This window comes from Sparus aurata, chromosome 7, assembly GCF_900880675.1.
Source record: "Sparus aurata chromosome 7, fSpaAur1.1, whole genome shotgun sequence".
Classification (NCBI taxonomy): Eukaryota; Metazoa; Chordata; class Actinopteri; order Spariformes; family Sparidae; genus Sparus; species Sparus aurata.
In genome coordinates this window covers 26909287-26929135 of record NC_044193.1, presented here as the reverse complement: position 1 = coordinate 26929135, position 19849 = coordinate 26909287, and the positions used below count along the sequence as shown (strand labels likewise).

The following is a 19849-nucleotide window of genomic DNA, read 5'->3' as shown; positions in this document are numbered from 1 at the left end:
GTCACGGCATAGAAAAGGTTAATCCTTTCCGCGCGAGTAGATTTTCTGTATTTACATAGCACGTTCCCTTGATCTTCTCAAATTTGTCACTCAAACTGGTCAGATTATCTCCACAACTTGGAAAAACCACGTTAAGTCCGTGACAAATAGCAGGATAGGTAGGATTAGTTGCCTTCCCACAAGTGTCAGCGAGGCGGCGAAGCTGGCTTCTGTTCAGAAAGAGCCTTTTTTTTTTTTTTTTTCATCATGTTTTCAAACGGTATCTCTCAATTCCCCAACCCCCAAACTATTTTACATTTATTATGCTGCGAAAACACATTATTTCATTCTGTTGTTTGGACTACTGATTAAAGTTGTGAAGCATTGTAGACTTATGAATAGGCAATAGGCGCAGCAAATTCCGACTCCACCGTCTAGCATTGAATTCATTCGTGGCTTCTCATTAGTGAAGCTTCAAAAAAAAAAAAAAAAAAAAAAGAGAGAGAGAGAGAAAAATAACGTGTTCCGAGGAGACAAAACAATCTGGTGGTTTCTGCTCGCTCAGGCTGGTTTGTCTTTGCGTTTGCTCGGGCTTAAGGCTTCCAGCAGGTTCTCTGTGTAAGTGATGGCAGCTGTTTACTGCAGAACTGCGTAGAGGCTCATTATTAGAGCGTGGAGCTTGTTATGAGGCCGTGTGAGAGACTCGTTAGACGCTAATTATTTCTGAGGAGCTGCCTGGCAAGTCTGGATGGGAATGAGTGAGGAGAGAAGCGGAGAGACAGTGCAGTACAGTATGGGAGGAAGATGGATGTGGTGTAGCAGAGACAGGGGTCAAACGTGTCAGAAAATCCTACAGGGTGTCTTAAACTGCTGGGAGTTCCATCTTGGTGGAGTTTATTCAGATTAACGATCAGCTTGTAGCCACGCTAGTATTGTGTGATATGTTTTTTTTTAAAACTACTGTACATCAGTTGTTGTTTTTAAAAAAAATTTTAAAGAGGGGAAAGAAGAAAAACTCCGGTCAGTTTCGGTTGTTTTGCTTCTATTCTTCTTTCAAGGTTAGTGGAAAGAAAAAATGCCCCAAAACAAACATTTAGGTGTTTATTTCTGCCCAGATTTCTGCCTTTGACATTTATGCAAATTGGCAAATAATTTAGTAGATAACCCAATTTGCATATGTTTCATCATTAGAATCGCACAAAACATATCTTTAAGAGCTTTGTTTTTTCTCATGCTCTGCTCTAAAATCTTTACTTCAGCAGCATCAAACTCTCCAGTTTTGTACAGAGGGGTTTTGTTCATACATCCCTCATAGGCTGATTATATTCCTGAAAACATGGCAAAAAACCTATTGTTAATAGCCATTGACGGTATTTTTCTGATTTATGGAGTGATGAAACCTTTTACTAGTATATCATCAAAATGAAAGAAGACTTTTGCACAGGCTTCATCCATTGTTCAGATTTCTGTAACTAAATGTGGAGAAATGGATGCAGCGTAGATAGAATGTGAATAGAAAACTTCTAATGTAAAAAATGTAATCATCTCAATGTAAGGGATCAACTGGAGAAGTTTCATTGTAATATCTATCAATAGAAAGTGTAACCTTATTCACCTTTCTTTGTTAAGACACATGGTTCCCAACATGGGGGTCAGGAAGCCAAGGGGATAAATGAATAATTGGGAACACATAATTCTGCAACAAAACGTAATCATCTCTCAGATTTTTGTTTTCTCTACTGAAATATCGAATACTGCCTCCTTTGAAGGTCTCTAAATCGTCTAGTTAAGCCAACCAGAGACAAAAAACAAACAAAAACAAACTAGGGATAGACTGAATATCACAAGCTATCACAAGATTATTGGGGCTGATATTCAGCATTTTTTAGACAGTGAATTGAAACGTATACAATAATGTATGTGGTTATTTGGCAGTGCACAGTTAAGAGTTATACAAGTGACTTAATCTCAATCTGATATCCTGTAGGTTTTTATGAGTGCTATGTCCCCCGACACTGTTTCACAGGTGAGTAGGAGTTAGTACATGAGAAGCTGTGGCAGCACTCTGGCAGCACTGTGGCTTCTTAATGACCCGTCCTAAACCGACAGCCTGGTAAGAATATTGGTGTAGTAGACAGAAGAAGCTGTCACTTGTTTGACAGCGCACAGCTACTTCTACGGAGTTGAATCTGTCGCCGATTAACTGTCTCATCACATATGTGGTAAACTGACCAGGAGGGCTAACAGGCCTTTACAGTCCTGTGTATTCTTGTATTACCTATTAACAACTCTACAGTATAGTTTTACCGTTGATGGTGTCATTATCAACAGCAACACTAACAACACCGCACCTGCATATTATACTGTGTATTCATCATATATTATTCTATAGGACTTGACTTGATTTCTATCCTACCGTCTCCCTGCTGGTTGTTTATATTGTTGCCATACAGATGGAAGTAAAAATAGTTTTTATTGTCGCTGCAAAGATAATCGTCTGCATCTCTGACAATTCATGTCTAAGGTGTTAATGGTATATTGGTCTGTTTTCCTTGAGGAAAATGCCTATCAGTGACGCTTCAGTAGCACCACATTACGGGTAATTGCTATTTCACTCACAACCATTTTTAACAAATGAGAAAAAAACGACTCAGTATTCAACGTTACTTCATTTATTTTTCGTTGAACTGATATCTTTTTTCCCCCCCATTCATTAGCCCATGAAATTTAATCTGCCTTCACACCAAAATCACTTGTCACCACATTTCATCACACAGCCTTCATGTAATTCATCAGCATTCTCGTTTTATGGTGGATAGAACAGCTTCCTAAAGTTTTTATAGAGTGGGAATGTGACTGAAAGGTACATTTTTTAGTCAGTCAGTTAAAAGCGTCATGATTGGATTGCTGGGTGCAGTGGAACAAGCTGATAACTTGTTGTGGTGAACACATTTACAAATAACTGCCTGTTTACACATCCGGCAGACACTGAGCAACATTAGCATTTGTTTGGAGACATGTTGCTGGCCACATGGTGAATGTAATTAGAATATCCACCAATGTATGAGGCAAGTAGCTTGTTCTCTATAACGGCTGGATACCACACTGTGTTGTGCTAGATAATTTGCCCCAAACATCAGACAGTTTAGTGTAGGCTTACTGGATATATATATATGTATATATGTATATATGTATATATGTATATATGTATATATGTATATATATATATATATATATATATATATATATATATATATATAACTATATATATATATACATATATATAATTATTATTATTATTATTATTATGATGCTATTATGGATAATTATATTGTATTTTATCTATTATGTATTAATAATATAAATAATATTTATATATTTTTTACATACATCTGGAAACTGGAGATTTGGACCATAAAATGAAAGCAAAGCTGTGTCTGTAGAGCTGAAGAATAAGGGTGATCATTCTCTGTGGAACCAACAAGCACCATAATAAAACATATTAAAACTTTGGAATGGCTGCCTTTTGGAGATGGATTCGGCAAATACAATCAAATTCCCTAAGTAAAGCTGGGGGACAGACTAAAATCAATCAAGTATTACTTTGCTGCTGAATTACTGTCAGTGTACTGGTTCAGCAAGGAAACAGTAATGGAGCTGAGCAGGAAGGTTGGATCCTGCTGTCAGATATATCTCAGTGAAGAAATGCAGCTGTACCACCACTGCTTCATTTCCTGGTGGCCCAGAGACTTCAGGCCATTTCAAATGGGCCGAAGTTTGGCCTACGCACTGAGTGAGGCTTCTCTGCCGAGCACTCATGAGTAGGCAAGCTGCTTGCTAGCTAAGAGACAATGTAATGTTTTGCTAAAAAAGACGGAGTTCAGTTTTCCCTCCCTTTTTTATACTTACCCAACAGCAGGTTAATGTATTTTAATTTTGGAAAGCAAGAGAGCAATCTCTTTTCCAACATCAATTAACAAAGATGTACTAAAGAGACACTGATTTTTAATTGTTCAACAGATTTCTGCTTGATTTTAAATCTGAATTTATTCTTTTAAACCTAGTTTTGCTGAAAACCTATTAGGCTGCAACCCAATGTACATTTCTGCAAATATATCTGCAGATATTTTGTAGCTTATTTTTTTCAACTATTTTTAGGTTTAATTATTTATTTTATGCTGTGACAACCCTCTTAAAAAAGATTATGCTTTGACTTAAAAGTACTATTATGATTTTCATTTTGTTGAGTGTTTTATAAAGGTTCTTGTGCATGTAAAAGGTCTAGAAAGTTAAAAAGGTCAAATTCTGCTCCAACGGAAGCTCCTCTCTCCAACAGAAAATACTCTCTCTGAAACGTCTCATCAATAGCCCAACCTTTAATTTCGGGACTTTGTGACATGACACCATGTCATCCATGTCACACATTCGCATATAGCGGCATGTCTGGCACTTAAGAATTGCAGCACAGCTACTCCGTTGTGCTCCCTGTTGGGTCAGGCATGTGTGAGCTGACCAATCAGAGCAGACTGGGTGTTAGAAGGGGGGGATCTTAAAGAGACAGGAGCTAAAACAGAGCATTTCAGAGAAAGGGGGCATACAATGCTGCATAACGGGACAGTATGAGAAAACTGATATGCCTTTATGGACACTCAAGCATGTAAACCTATTCTAGCAGTGACCCAAAATAAGAGTATGAACCTGAAAATGAGTATAATATTGCCTCCTTTGAAATACCCGCTTTGGTCGCCACAAACAGCAGTTGTTGTCCAGACTTCTCATCAGAAAGATTTGTTTTTTTGTCTCCGTCTATTCAATATATTCAGAGGACACTTTATATCAAAACAGACTGCAGATAGATGAGTTTTTCAAGAATTATGAGGTGACATTTGAATAAACCCGGCAGGGATTTGAGCCGTCGCAGCAGCAGAAAATGTGTTGAAGAGAAAAATGCAACAAACGCAGAGTGAGGATTAATTCAAACGGAACACATGTTGGGGATAATACAACAGATAAAGAGATAAATAGGCCATCTTTCTTGGCTTAAGATGGATGTGTATGGCATCAAAGCGACCACAATCAATTATTGATGGAGATTTGTATCCCCCCTGATCATTGATATCTGACCTGTTGTGGGTTGGTTTAAGTTGTGCTTCTCAGTGAAGAAAAGGGACATTTGATATCACCTCACAGACAGCATGTGTTTGTATGTACAGTGCAGAGGACAGAAATAGCCCCAGCTTTAGTCCTGAATTTCTTATTATTGTTTCAATCAGGAGCTCTGAGCCAGACAACTGATGTGGTCCTACAGAGCAAAATGAGGCCCCTGCTAGTGGAGGGACCATATTTATGTGGCTGTATTTCTTGATTGTGATGGAGAGGAAATACAGGAGTTAGAGAGCCGATGGGTTTCTATAAATATGGCACAGAGATTTGCTGCTTGAGGTAAAGGTAGATGTTTATGCTAAGAAAGATTCAGGTGATGTTCAAATGTACCGTGATGGCAAATACCATGATATGGGTCCTTCACTGTGTTGTTAGTCAGAATATTGTTTGCAGTCTGTTGTATACGCAAGTGGTCCTCTCTCACACGTGTGGTGAGACAAGAGATACTTAAAGCACCTCAAACTGCTTTGTACTACAAAGGCATCGTTGTTATTCTGAACTCTGTGCACCCGATGTGTTTTTGAGAGGACGTAGTCATTGAATGTTGATGTGGTAATGATTTCTTGTGCAGAGGTGGCACCTTTGTTGTTTTGAATAACGGGGGGAAAAAAATGACTCGTCCTTGGTGTTCTTGCTGAACCCTCTGGCTCGGGAAGCCATGTTCTCCTTTTAACCTTTTTCATTTGATTAAGAGGGAAAACAGTGTTTGACCTGCGCTGTGGGGAGGCAGGCCGGCAGCTGGGATTTGGGCCAAACCAGCAGGAAACAGAGCTCAAGTGGAGGAGCTGGCAAAGCCAAGGGTGGTGAAGGTCCAGGCATACACTTGAACACATTAGTAGAAATATAAATTACAAACGTACACCTGTGATATAGGATGGCACACTTAATGCACATAGGACACAGATATGCACATATACAGTATATCATTACATTATGTACAGACAGAAAGGAAAACACACATATGCCTAGATATTAGAATTGTTTATAATGTCCATTAATAATTTTTAATAACACTTTTTGCTAATCATCCTTAATAAATGGTAAATTCATACTTTAAACTTTAGTTAAGAGTTATTTTACTGTTAACAAACAATGTATTTATGCATTTATTAAATGATTCTTTATTGTAAAGTTGCAGCTGATGTTTATAATACTTTACTATCATAAATAGTTATAAATGTAACATTTATCAATGATGGCTATAATAGTGTTATCTCATATTTTATTACATTAATGTGAATCATATGATCATGTGCAGTGAGAGAGATTATTGTTATATTTACTTAATTTGGTTGCTCTATTGAGCTTTTTAGCCCTTTTTAGACATTGTTTTGGTTTCATGGTGGCGTATTTTCTGTATGCCTCAGTTTCAACACTGCGGCAATTTTCAGTGAAAATGTCACAGCAGACATTTTACTCACAAATTGTTGGAGATCGAATCAAAGCTAAAGGAAGAAAGAATAAAATCATTAGCTGGTTAAAAACATCAAAATGAATGTTTGATAACATCTCTCTGTCTGGTGGACGTGCTCATTTTCGTGGCCTCGTCTGGATGCAGTCCGACAAGGTTTATTATTATCTGCTGAATTCGACTGTTCTTTGTTTTCCGACCACACCCAAACCCAAATGGACCACTGCTTCTCAAAATTTTAAGGTGTTGTGACGTTCTTTAAAGCCGACATATCCTCATAATTAGTATTCAGCTCTATATAACTGAGCTGTACAGCTGCACTAATGAAAGTGATTGACTGTAGCCACAGCGTTAATTGCCAGTGCATCAGCTGCAAACACAGCGACGTTCTGTTTTGAATCAAAGGAGAACGTCTCCAAAAATTATGACAACATATGCCAACTCAAAGCCTGTGCTGCTGAAAACTCCAGAGCACACAAAGTTCCCATCTGCTAATCTTCAATAAGCCCATACAGTTATGATACAAGCTGTATACCTTCTCATTCACTTCCAATTAGGATTTCAGAAACTTTATTTTAAAGCTAGGTGGATAAACCACACAGCGCTAAGTACCAGGACTGCTTAGAGAAACCATCTTGAGAGCACGAGGCTGCAGATTTGATTGCATCCCTTTTTTCTTGAAGTGTCCTTCAAAAAGATGAAACTCCCACCTGCTCTTGGTGAGCCTGACCTCTGACCTCCCAGTGGAGAAGAGCATGAGGAAAGTGAATTCCCCTCCATGATATATATGGATTTTTTTCCCTATAATACAGCATTGATCCCACCTGGGTTATATAACATGCCCCAGGTTTTCTGTGGTGACTTTTAAATGAGCACCAAATGCAATCGAAACTTTATAAAAATCAATCTGATGGCTCCGTTTGAACCCAGTCCTCATCAAATGCACTGTATACATGATGCATCCCGTTATGAACAGCATTGAGATTCAGAAGCTGCTGCCACTGTTCAGTTTACCTTTTAGCCACTTTAGACTTAGAATAAACGCAATAGACTTTCACCTTTTACCGTTTGAGTGAAGCCGTGACTACAAATATATTTACATTAACATACATTAAAGCCATCCTTTAGGGACCATTAAATGAATTAGCATTGAAATGAAAAAAACATTTCTATTTAGCAGAAGTGTAATTGAACAACACGGCAATATATACCCTTCTCTTTCTCACAGCGGAACAATGGCTACACATACATCAGCCTAATTAGCATTATAATAGCCGGTGAGTCACACCGGGCTGTAGCCACTTCCTTGGCTGTTATGAAGCCATTTCAAGAAGCTGGAAAGCTCTTGAGAGTGCTGTATGCAGCCCCATGCACCGCCGGCCGTCTCACACTCCGAACAGCATTGACATTCAGAGGCAGATGCCGCCGGCTGCCTCGTCATGCACCTGGCGGGGTCTATTTTGCAACAAAATGCAGGAAGTAGACGTAAGCATATGTTAATTTTCAACTTGTCAACCCATGATCTGAGTGCTAATGCTGTGGCAGGCATTGTGAGAAGGTTAAATCATGTCATGGCCTCCGTTCATTGATTATGATTAGGCCAACAAGCAACACATGAACGAGATTCTTTTTATATCGGTTTGATATTTTCTAATGTGTTGTCCACTGGATTTCTGTCATTAAGATTTTATTTGTGTCAATGTCAAAATTTTCCACATTTATTTATTTATCAACGGGACATTCGCCTAGCAATAATGAAAGTTACACTGCTGACCATAGAAACCGTGACACCTGAAAAGTTTTATTGTCATTTGGTCATCTAAAATTTTTAAATGTTTTTAAAAACTATTCTGTTTGTATTTGGTATTAATGAGATTGCATTTTAACCAAACTAATATTACCAATACTAACTAATAACATTAATGATGGCTCTGTTCCATTTAGCCTGCTGGTAAAACAGCAATGCAAAAACACTTGGACATGTAGATATAATTCAAAAGCTGAATCAACTGAAAAACAGAAGCTTGCAGACGCACATATTTAAAGAGGTCATATTATGCTTATTTCGTAGCAGAAATGGTTTACATACTTAAATTTTCAAGAAAACACCACGCAAGGTAGTGTGATCTAAAATAACGCAGCTACAGCAGTAGCAACTGTACATCTGCTGACTGACTGGAGTGTATATATTTGATTATAAATGTGTGAAAATATAAATGTATATAACGCCTGTTACATAGTGATACACATAAATTGCTGAAGTAAAGAATAGACTCCAAAACAGGCGTTTCAGTCAGTGCAGGAGCAAGTGTTTTCTGTGGGAGAGAGTGACTCCCTCTGGCGTTGACTTTCAGGAATTTCTGACAAAAACAAACATGGTGACAGTGGAGGAGGATGTGATAATGCACCTGTTAAGAAAGAGGCAAATGATGCCATTAAATACAAATTGACATGTGAAGTGGACAAACTTCCTTATCATGTCTTGCGGTCATCTCGCTTGAACAAATGGCTAATCTGCACCCAATTATATCCAAAAGTACTGCTCCATTTTGGCCACATCCATAAGCCTTGTCCAAGTACGCAAGTTGCCCAAATATGGACAGAGTTAAGGCAGAGTGGAGACAGAGGGTTCCTTCTGCATATGTATACGAATACAGCGCCGAGCATAAATCAGCCTCTAGCGCCCTAAACAACTGTCTACTTATACATCTAGCAGACATGGAGCAAGATTATTGTTCACTTGGAGCTGTGTTTCTCTCCAACTAATGAAAGTCAGTCCAATATTCACTCTCATTGTATCTCCATTTTGGTTTCTAACACGTCCACAGAAAAACATCTGACTCTTAAGCTGATAGATGTTCCACTTTCCTCAGTAGCCAGCTGCTATATTTGTCAGTTGTTTGGTTCTGGGCAGGTATATACAGTGGATTAATTTTTCACTGAATCCAGCTGCCTGCTGTAGTTGGAAACAAAGTTAATAAGGTCTGTGAAACTGAATTATGCAGGAAATTATAATTAAACCAAAACAATGGGCTGAAAGAGGCTGAAATGCTTTGTAATAATTGAGAGAAACTTTGGAAACAGGCTATAGTCCAAAGTATACAGCACACACAGATTCAGGTACTTTTTTTCTTTTTTTTTACTAATGACGATTCAGATGGCGTCAAATGGTTGGTGGTTTGTTGCCTAAATCTGTGGGCTACATTTCTGTTGTTTGTCCTGATACTAGAATGTCCAACTGTGAGAGCATGGAACAGTCTGTCAACTGCATGTGATGCGGCTGTAGCTTGGTAAAGTTCCTCCATGGCTCTGTAATAATTCTTTGTGTTCATCACTATGCCTGAAACCCTCCTTATTAGACAGAATCATTTTAGTATAGCTATAAAAATATCAATTAATGATGCTTTAGAGTTAATTAATTACATTGTTGTTAGACAAGACAAAATACTCGTAGACATAATGCATTGATTTGTCTATCTGCTGCTGCAAACATTCCCTCCTACTCATTAAACATGTGCGCTCTGTATAGAGCATCACCGTTTAGAGGGAAGAAAAAAAAAACATATGTGATTTTTATCCTTAAAATTATCATTCTGACCTATTGGCATTTAAAAAATAGTGTCATCCAAACGTAGGGCTCTCTCTTTAAAACTATTATATGTGTAAGCAAGCTATTAAATGGAGAAAGGTGGAAGTTTGGCCTGGAATAAGCACCACGCCACAAAGAAACATCTCCTGCTCGGCTTTTATCACGGCTGTAATTACCACATTCTATTTCTCAGAGAAACAAACGATAAGAGTCGTCCCTGCTGCACCGCCCACAGCTATCTGCTGCCTCACACATTGTGTCCCCCCTCGCTCTGTCACACACACACACACACACACACACACACACACACACACACACACACACACACACACACACAAACACAAACACACACACACATACAGTTCCATATTAAATCCTCCCTTTCTTCTTGGGATATATTAGTCTCTCAAATACACACGGAGCCACAGCATCAGTCTTATAAACACCAGCCTGCTCATTAATTCAATCTCTGATGATGATTTATTTTCACGGCCGTCGCGCAAACACACACTGAGTCTCTTTTTCTTAGTCTCATCACTATTTCCCTCGTATTCATTTCTCTGTCCATCGGCCCCTTCCACCATCCTCCTGTGGTAAATGGCTTGACACGGAGTCCGACTTGGCTGCTGCACTGTAGCTTTCGAGCGCTGATTTGCGGCAATCGCCCGACTGCCTTCTACTGTTTATCTTGGAGATAATGATAATGCTTCAGGGTGGGCAGACCCAACTCATCGCAGCCTTTTATGGCCTCGACAAATGATAGTGTGGAGATTAGAGATGACTATGACAAAGAGATACAGCATTAATAGGAACATTTTTGTATCATTCTAGCACCGGAATCAATGGAATATGGATTTGCGGAGCAGCAGAGGATAATAATTACATCTTAAGTGATAATCTGTGAGATTTGCCTTAAAATTGTCACAATTTTTACAGTAAACGCATTAGATATGTGCTTAAATGATTGAAATTAAGACAAATAAACCAAGAAACAGCTCTTCATATGATCCGATTAGCATCTGCTCTCTGGATATTGTAAATGGCTCAGTGAGAATTACCTCCTTTACATTATACTGAACTGCCGAAGACTATCACATTTCCCTGTGGTCCCTAAATATGTGAGGCATTAGGTGAAATGAGCATGGATTTTGCATTGTGGACTTCACAGCTAAGTGGGAAAAGACGGATTATTATTGCTGAGCGCAACTTCAAAGGCTCTATCTCTCACACAGCAGTTTTGTTGGGTTTTTTTTTTACATCAGAGCTTTGAATATTATCAACAAGAGAGGGGCTGTGGGCATTGTTGCCGGCTCCGGCTGCGTAATGTCAAATCGATACCTGGTGCGTTTCGGGTTTCACAAATGAAAAATACAAGCAGATTTGATCAATGTACAAGCGGGCTGTATGACTTCAGGCTTGTACTGCTCTCATAATACAAGACAGATCCATAGCGCAGCCTCAGTCGAGGTTAATCTATGAACCCAGATGAAAATCGGCACTTAGCCTGTGCAAGTTTGACTCACTCGAATTGACTGAATAAGCCAGACAAATCTATAAGCAGGGGTCCTTGGTGAAAGTCTTGAATTTTTGAAGTTGCAAGTAGGACTTGCTTTTGAACAGCTCAGTAATTAGAAACACACAAAACCCTCTGAAGTGTCGTTCTTCAATGACATTAAACAGCAGATTTTAGTTTAAGGAAGCGGCAAACCACAAGGCGCTGATTTCAGTTTGAAGTCAAACTCTTCATCTGTGACACGGGATTTCCCCAGAGGGAAAACTCATCTGATCTACCTGTTTCAAGGGGAATTACTGCATGACAGCTGAAAAATATTGTGACAGTCACAGTAGTGAAGGTGCAACTCCTATTAGTGTTTTTGTGAGGGGTTGTATGGAGGTAATATTAAGATTATCGTTTAATTCACCTTTATATGATAGGTGTTCACCATGAAGTTTCATTTTCGTTAAACAGAATTCATTCAAATGTTCACCAGTGTTCTTTGTACACTTTTGGAGAAGATGTGGTGTTGTGCTCGTGGACTGTGTTTGTACTATCAAACTCTGAACCTTCTGAAAACAAACCCATGTATTTTTTTGGGGACGGTTGCATTTGAATTATACAGAGACACGTAATATACAAATAATTTGAATAATGGATTGATTCTTTTTGCTAACAGAGGAGGATGTTTTTTAACACTTGTATGGGGAGGCGTGTCATCTTCAGCATGGGATTCACTGATATCACCACCTGCATTTCCTCGATCAAGACTGGGTGTCAACCCATATCAATCGATCTTTGTCACCAGCATTTTGTACCATGATGAAGACCTTCAAGGTCGTAACCGGTCGGTGTTTTACTGTTCTGTTAGTAGAAATGTTTTGAATGGCTTTTTAAAATAATTCAAGTATTTTTGAGTCCGAAAAGTGTTTTTGTAACTTGTTCTTTTATGTACCATAGCCTATCTTCTCCTGTTGTGTACCTCTGAGCTGCCTCTACATGTGCAGTGAATTACTGGCTAATAACATTAATGGAACTGTAGTCTCAGTCTACTATGAAAGGAAAGAAAGGAGGGCTAAAGATGATTTAAAAGTTTGTTTTCCTTGAATGCTATAGCTGATGTGGGAACATTTTTATCTGGACACCAAATAGCGTAGTGACATGTTTTCTGTATAAACTGCCAGCAGCCAATAGCACAGAATGTAGCACCCCCTCATCGCCGAGTTACGGTTCATGGAAAACACTGCTTCCAAGAAGACGGAGGCTAGTTTGACGAAGGATATGTAATACTGAGGTGGTTTCCTTGGAACCTGGCAACTACGCGCTGAGTCGCCAAGGACTGCTTACCAAGCTAATGGGAGCTAACTACATTTAGCAGCAGCATTGCAACAAAGCTACTGGTATCTGTCCATCAGGAAACTCGATAGATCACCTCGGTACTTCAACTGGCCTCCACCATTGTTCGCAGGGGCCGCTTACAGCCTCAGCTTGGAAATATTTATTAAAAAGCTGCTGGTTATCAGTACTTTAGCAGTACCTTTACAAATGAGTAAAGTTATCTAATATATGTTGGCCATAAAACAAGACCCAGCTTCACTCAAATCACTGAATAAAGCTGTGTTTTTATACAGTAATACATGAGGTCCGGCCCCTAGCAACACACTCCTCTGGTGACGTTCTTCTTTTTATACATCCATAGCATCATAAAAAAAAAGAAAGCATTCATTGGTTGAAAACATTTAGTACGCCCCAGAGTGCAGGATGAGTCATCAGCATTTTTAATGATTTTCCAGGAAGTTACAAAAATTTCTAAAATTCTAAAATACCAATAGAAATACAAGCAGAACAGCCTTTTTTTGCCATTGTCAGGCCTAACACTGGGTGGAACATGGAACAAGAGTGTTCTTTGGAAAGAAAAACTGAAGGTGTTTTTACAAATTAAGTCTCAGTGGTTTTAATCACATACATAAAACAAGAAGAATGTTTGTTAAAAATTCTAATCTCTTGATCCAACAGAGCTGTCCATAACATTACAGTATTTTCCATCCCGGGTAAAAACCAGGAAAATGTAGTTTATATTTATATTAAGTTTATATTATATGCTGAGCAAAAAAGCCAGTAAATGAATCTGGATTTTAAGTCATGATTTTTTGATAATTCATGTTTCTAATGGGACATCAAAAGTCATGGTGGAAGTCAGAAGTTTTTACAGCAAATGGCTCAGGAAATAAAGAGCAGTTTGCTCTGCTGTTATCCAGCAATCTGCACCTCTTTAACAATAGTTACATGTTCTCGATTTAAGTGTAAAAATTTAAAGAAAAATAGCACTCACATTCCTAAAAAGTTGCCCTCATGTATGAAATAATGACCTGCCAAGCTCCACTCAAAAGCAGAGGCTCGCTCTCAGTTTGACAGTTGGTTTGATGTGGATGATGAAGAAAAAAAGGATCTGGCTAAATAAGCTGCCTGTTATGTTGCAGAAAGATATAAAAAGGAAAGGGGAATTCAAGTTTTGCAAGTTAAAGGATTTTCTGGTTCTGCATAACTCGATGATCAGAGCATGTTATGTATAAGCTGCCAAATTTAGAGGATCCAAAACATTCAGTTCACTCGTGATACTGTAAGACGATTTGGATAACAGTGTCCCCAAAATGATAGCTGACATTTACCATTCCAGCTCGAGCCTTTCCGAGTCTGATCACTGTTCCGCACTGAGACACACTGAAACACAGCTGTCACTCCAGATATGTCCCAGTTAAAGGGCCGGATCCTCTGAGACCCCCGTCTATGGAGACAATTTCAACTGATGGACAACTGACAAATTGTGAAGCATACTGACAATTAACAGTTCATGTGTTCAGAAGAAAAGCAGAGAAAGCCGGAGAAAAGTGCCAATTTGTAAATCAGAGATGTGGATTTGTGTCATTGTGACTTGGACTTGAGTAGACGCAAGTAACTGTTTTGATGACTTGTAACAGAAACAGAAAATAAATGACTTGAATTTGGAATTTAAAGACTTGTGACATGATGACTTGAATGATTTGGCTGTGCTCATTAGATGATTTCACTATTAAAAAGTGTTGGGGAAGGACTTTTTGAATAAGAAATTTAGAAATAAGTTACGCCCTAATCTAAAATGCTTTGTTTTATTACATATATTTTAGTGACTATCAGTTATAATATAAATACAATTCATTGTCATACAACTTGTAACATAAATTGTCCAATAATTATCATTATTAGAATACCTTGTATACTTGCTTGGAACTGCAGGTACAACAGCAGAATCTTTGGGAGGGGATTTGACTTGTGTAAACTAGGAGCTTGACTTAACTTGCCCAAGAAAAAATGACTTGGGACTCCCTTGAGACTTGGACCAAGTGACAAATTGAATTTACAACAGACATATGACTCAATCACATGTCTGTTGTAAATCCAATTTGTTCTTTGAAGTGGCTACAAGGAACTTTCATTTGTTGTTGATTCTGGCGGTCCTTATGGACAAAAGTGGTATCAGCACCACTGGATCCAGTCATTAAGGTCTTAATCTGGTTAGCTCGTGCATTTACTTCAAAAGATGAGTGAAAAGAAAATGCAACCATTTTTGTATCTATTTGTGGCTATATAAGATGATATATAGGATGATAGCGAAACAAAGTTAACTTTGTTTGAGTGCCCTACCACCAGACTACAGAGCAGCATCTCAATCTGTGAGATTCCTCAGTTCATCCTCAGCACTCGGCCATGAAAAAAGATGTATACTATAGAAAATGCTAGATCTCTTCTAATCCTTATATGGGTCATATAAAGGCATCAGGATCCAATTGAGATTTTTTAGTAAGCAGTTAAAATGCCCTCTAGTATGTTTAATTTTATTCTTGTCTTGTGGTATAAAAATGAATTTCCAGGTAGCCCAACAAGTCTTAAACGTGTCTTAAGAATATATATATATATACTGTATATATATAGCCATTGAAAGACTAAGAAAAATAACATACAGACATAAGCACAGCAGCAAAAGATACAGTATGCTGTGCTGGTGTGTTTTTGTAGGTATTGTTTAACGTGAGTAGATTAAACTTTCCCTCTTTATGAATGCTCCTGCATATTCATGAGTGGAGGAGATTTATGACTCCCTTTAAACTCATATCCATGGTTCCCTGGTGCATTGTGAGGATGACAGCTGCACTGATGGCTTACGTTTTAATGGTATTCTGCAGCTTTGTGGAGACAAAAGTGATCCAAATGTGGGTTTAAATTTAGCTCCTAACACTTTTCAGGTCCGGTATCAGCAGCAAATTATAGAATGCAAAGAAACTTTGAAACTGGATTGCATCACTAACACTTAAGGCTATAAGCTGCTTGTAAATGCACAGTTAGAGTTACAGCATGATGTACAGCGTACCTTTAGTATTTCTTAAGGAGTCTGTTGAATGTATAAGGGATAATGCCCGACAAGGTATCCATAATCAGATGCAGAGCGTCAGACAGTTGCCTCCGTGAAGTCCATTAGTTCCTGATTATGGACAACTCGAAGGGCATTATCCCGCTCATACCATGGTCACTTGCCAAAGAAAAGAAATTAAGACCATTAATTTATATTTTCATGCAATCAAAATATAAAGTTTTTCACATGCCATAACGTTTCCCTGGCAATGCCTGAGGGTTTGACTAATACCTGGAACAATCATTACCCTCCCGTAAGGTTCTTATGCAACAGAAGTGTTGTTCACTCCTCCAGTAAATAGGATGGACCATAGATGCGACTTGGCAATGGGAGATATTCTAGTCCGCTCAGCGATGAGCAAGAAAGCTAACGCTATGCTAGCAAGATTCACAGTCAATAAGATTACGTACGGTTGACAAACAGTATATATAATTTGACAGTATGTTTAACAAGACTAGCTAGCTAACCACTCATGTCATTGTCCCCACATCAATATCAAGATTTTCACAAACAAATGATTGCCCGAACGGGATGTGAGATTATTCGCGTATCAGTAAATTTATAGGGGAAGTGTACTTTCTGCAGCCTGTGTGTTACAGTCGCCATCCTGTGGTGTTCAGAGGATAAGACACTGAAGGACTGATGGACTGCACTCAGTGTTAGAAATAAAATATTGAGATACGATACGCCAGCTAGCGCATTAATTTAGAGAGGTGAACAGACAATTTGACTGGAACTACTTAGTAGGTGTCCACATATCAGGGATTAATGGACACCCTGCAGCCAATCAGAATCGAGTATTCCCCCAGACCATGGTATAAGAAGCTTTAATGTTTGCTATGAGGGGTCACCAGTGTCAGACTAAAATTACTCAATTATAAGTTTCTTGTTCAACTTCTAACGAGGTTATGAGTCCTGGGATTTCTTTGCTGCTGCCTCTTTATGACCTCTTTTGTAGGCTTTGCTATCGGCCCTTTGTGGCCACAAAATTGAGGTGAGTGTGTGCCAAATCCTGAAACGCTGTTCCTTGCTTCATTGCTTGTTTTTACATTCTTTTAGGGAAAATGGGACATTTTTCTAGCCTAACTTGAATCAATGGAAACTTGTGATTTCCATCCATCCTTCAATCTGTTTGCTGTCACTTACCCGGGGAGGGTCATGATGGCAGCTCGCGAAAGCAAGGCGGTCCTCAGCAACATTGTCCTGCTCCTCTTCCTAGCGTGTTCTCGATCTACCCTGGGGTTTCCTTCCAGTTGAATGTGCCGAGAAATGTTTTAGAAATGTAATTTTGTTCATTTAGATGCCAGTTTATTCTTCATCCAAAACCAGTATGAAATAAAAGTGACAATTTTGTTGTTTAGGGTCCCTGGGCCCTATATTCTACCATACTTGAGCAGCAGTGTCTTGCATTGATCAATAACACTTTCAAACCAACACTAATAGGATATGTAATAGTGATGATTGTTCCTGTAATTCAAGCCTTCTTTGATGTTGTGTAGCTTCACAACATTACAGCTCCAGCCTTGTACAAATGGATTGATCCCTTTGCTCCATACCTATTTAGCCTTTCTATATTAACTTAGCACTGTAAAGGGCTCTTACAAATGCCGATGCTGCTCTGTGTTAGTCCTTCTGACCGTAAGGCAGCATTTGATACCTTACCTTATTAATAGAATGAGAAACTTTATATCTCTTGATTCCAGTAACTTGACTATAAAGACACAGAACCTCCACATGTTGGGAATACTGCAGCGAGGCTCTGACAAAAACTGGCAGTGAGGGTGAAAGTCCTCGTCACTGGTTGTCAGATATTTTATTTTCCTATCATGATTTGATGATGATTAGGAATGTCTCTTTTGATCAAAAGATTTCAAGCCAACAGAAAACTAACTTTAAAAACAATCACACGTTCTTGACAAGTTACAAAACAATGTACCAGAAAAGGAAACCGTCCATGGACATTGCATTTCAGACACCACGACTGCTGTACTACTGGCTGGGCTTGCAGGCCAAATTGCAGTTGTTAAGAACACTTTGACATCTAACATTTTACTTTCATTGCTTTCTTTTGACATTTCACTTTACTTAAATTTAGTTTCTTCTCCTCTCTCCCTCTCACTCACACAGACTCCAACTCCCCTTCTTCATCAGTCACGCAATCTTTTCTAATGTTGCTTAACATCTTAACAATGCAACAGAGGAAGAACTCAGATTGGCTCGCTGTAATCATTTGTTAGTCATAATGTACAGTCAGCCTACGATTAACTGTTGCCAAAGCAAATGAAGGTTTTTGCCCAAAACTGATTTAACTGTTATATGATACATTACTTGGTAGTCATCGCTGGATGATACATGGTGTCACATTTTATGCTGTGAATCCTTTCTTGTTTTGTGTTTTGAGCTACTAAAACAGTTTTTATGGGTTAAAGTGGTAAACCCTCTCAAGCATCATAGAGCAAGGCTATCGAACTGCTTTAAAAGATTCTGCGCCTTGCCAAAGCAGAACATATACTTCAAGTTAAAGATTTTTGAAAATCTGCTTTCACGAGGCCCAAAATAAAATAAAAATAAAAATATTCTTAGTTTTCTTACTTTCTCTTCGAATGCCACTGAGTAGTTTGTTCATTGTTGAGTTTGTTCATTGACCGTGTCTCCTTCTGTGTCTGTCCAGCCATGTTCACAGAGGTGCCTCGTGATGTGACTGCTCAGAGGGGTCAGGATGTGGAGATGGCCTGCTCCTTCAGAGGGGCGGGGATACCCTCGTATTCACTGGAGATCCAGTGGTGGTACATCAGGAACCATCTCGACTGGACGGACAGACAGCCCTGGACAACCAATGAAGTAGGTTCATAACAGCCATCACCCTCCTGATGTGATTGAGTGAACCTGTATGCAATGTTTGTAAATTGATTCTGGGTATAATTTTAAAGGACATTTGGTGCGCTCACTTCAGTTTTATCTAAAGTTGAGTGATTTAGATTATGTGGCAAAACGGTTTGCTTGTTTATAACTTTCATGATTGTCTTCCCCATTGCTAAATACAATTTGATCATAATCAATTACAGGATGGCCTAAAATACAAGTTACATCTTATAAACTAAACCAAATAATTTCCCCTTTAACTTCTATTTATGGCTGTCAAGGAGCATTAATGATTGTTTGGCCATCAGGGGGCAGAGGTTCACTCAAATCAAGCCAGGTGTCCAGGTGCATATTTACAAATCAGATCATGTTTATAACCCCAGTCAAATGTAGTCCGACTGTAATTTTGAATGGTTTAAAATATTACGATTAAACCCTGTCATTCATGTTTGTTTGTTTCCTAGGTGGCTCCTGAGGAGGAGATGCCAAAGGATGCTACAAAGATAAGCGTGAGTTAACCACTCTCTGCTTTCATTCTCTGAGAAAAACCTTCTGTTTGCTTCTGGTGTTACGTGAAGAAATGAGGCACAAAAGCCTGGTGATTGCATTTAAATTTCTTGTTCAGGATGATTCGCAGATGTTGTACTTGTGCTGTACGACACACACCGATGTGATTCTCACTCAGTGCAGCGAGCACTCCGGCGGACCCATCAACACGTTCGCTTCATCCTTGATGGGTTTGTAGAATCACAGTGTCAGCCAAAGAGCAGGCGGCGCTGGTGCTGGTGGGTGGTTAAGTATCCTCTTGAGGGGGCACAGCCTGCACTGAATCATCTTCAGATTCTCATAAACGCCCCTGCATCTTTATGGCTGCAACACAAAATCCAAATAATAAACTGGGAA

At 38.9% G+C, this 19849-nt stretch overlaps 1 protein-coding gene across 1 annotated transcript in view; it reads left to right on the top strand.

Annotated features, from left to right (window-relative positions):
• The window catches only part of vstm2la (V-set and transmembrane domain containing 2 like a), a 62935-nt gene that overhangs the window by 35787 nt on the left and 7299 nt on the right, over positions 1-19849 (top strand). Inside the window, exons 2-3 of the mRNA XM_030423972.1 lie at positions 18756-18925; positions 19411-19455. Coding sequence (XP_030279832.1) covers positions 18756-18925; positions 19411-19455 — 215 coding nt within the window. The remainder of the gene's footprint in view (positions 1-18755; positions 18926-19410; positions 19456-19849) is intronic.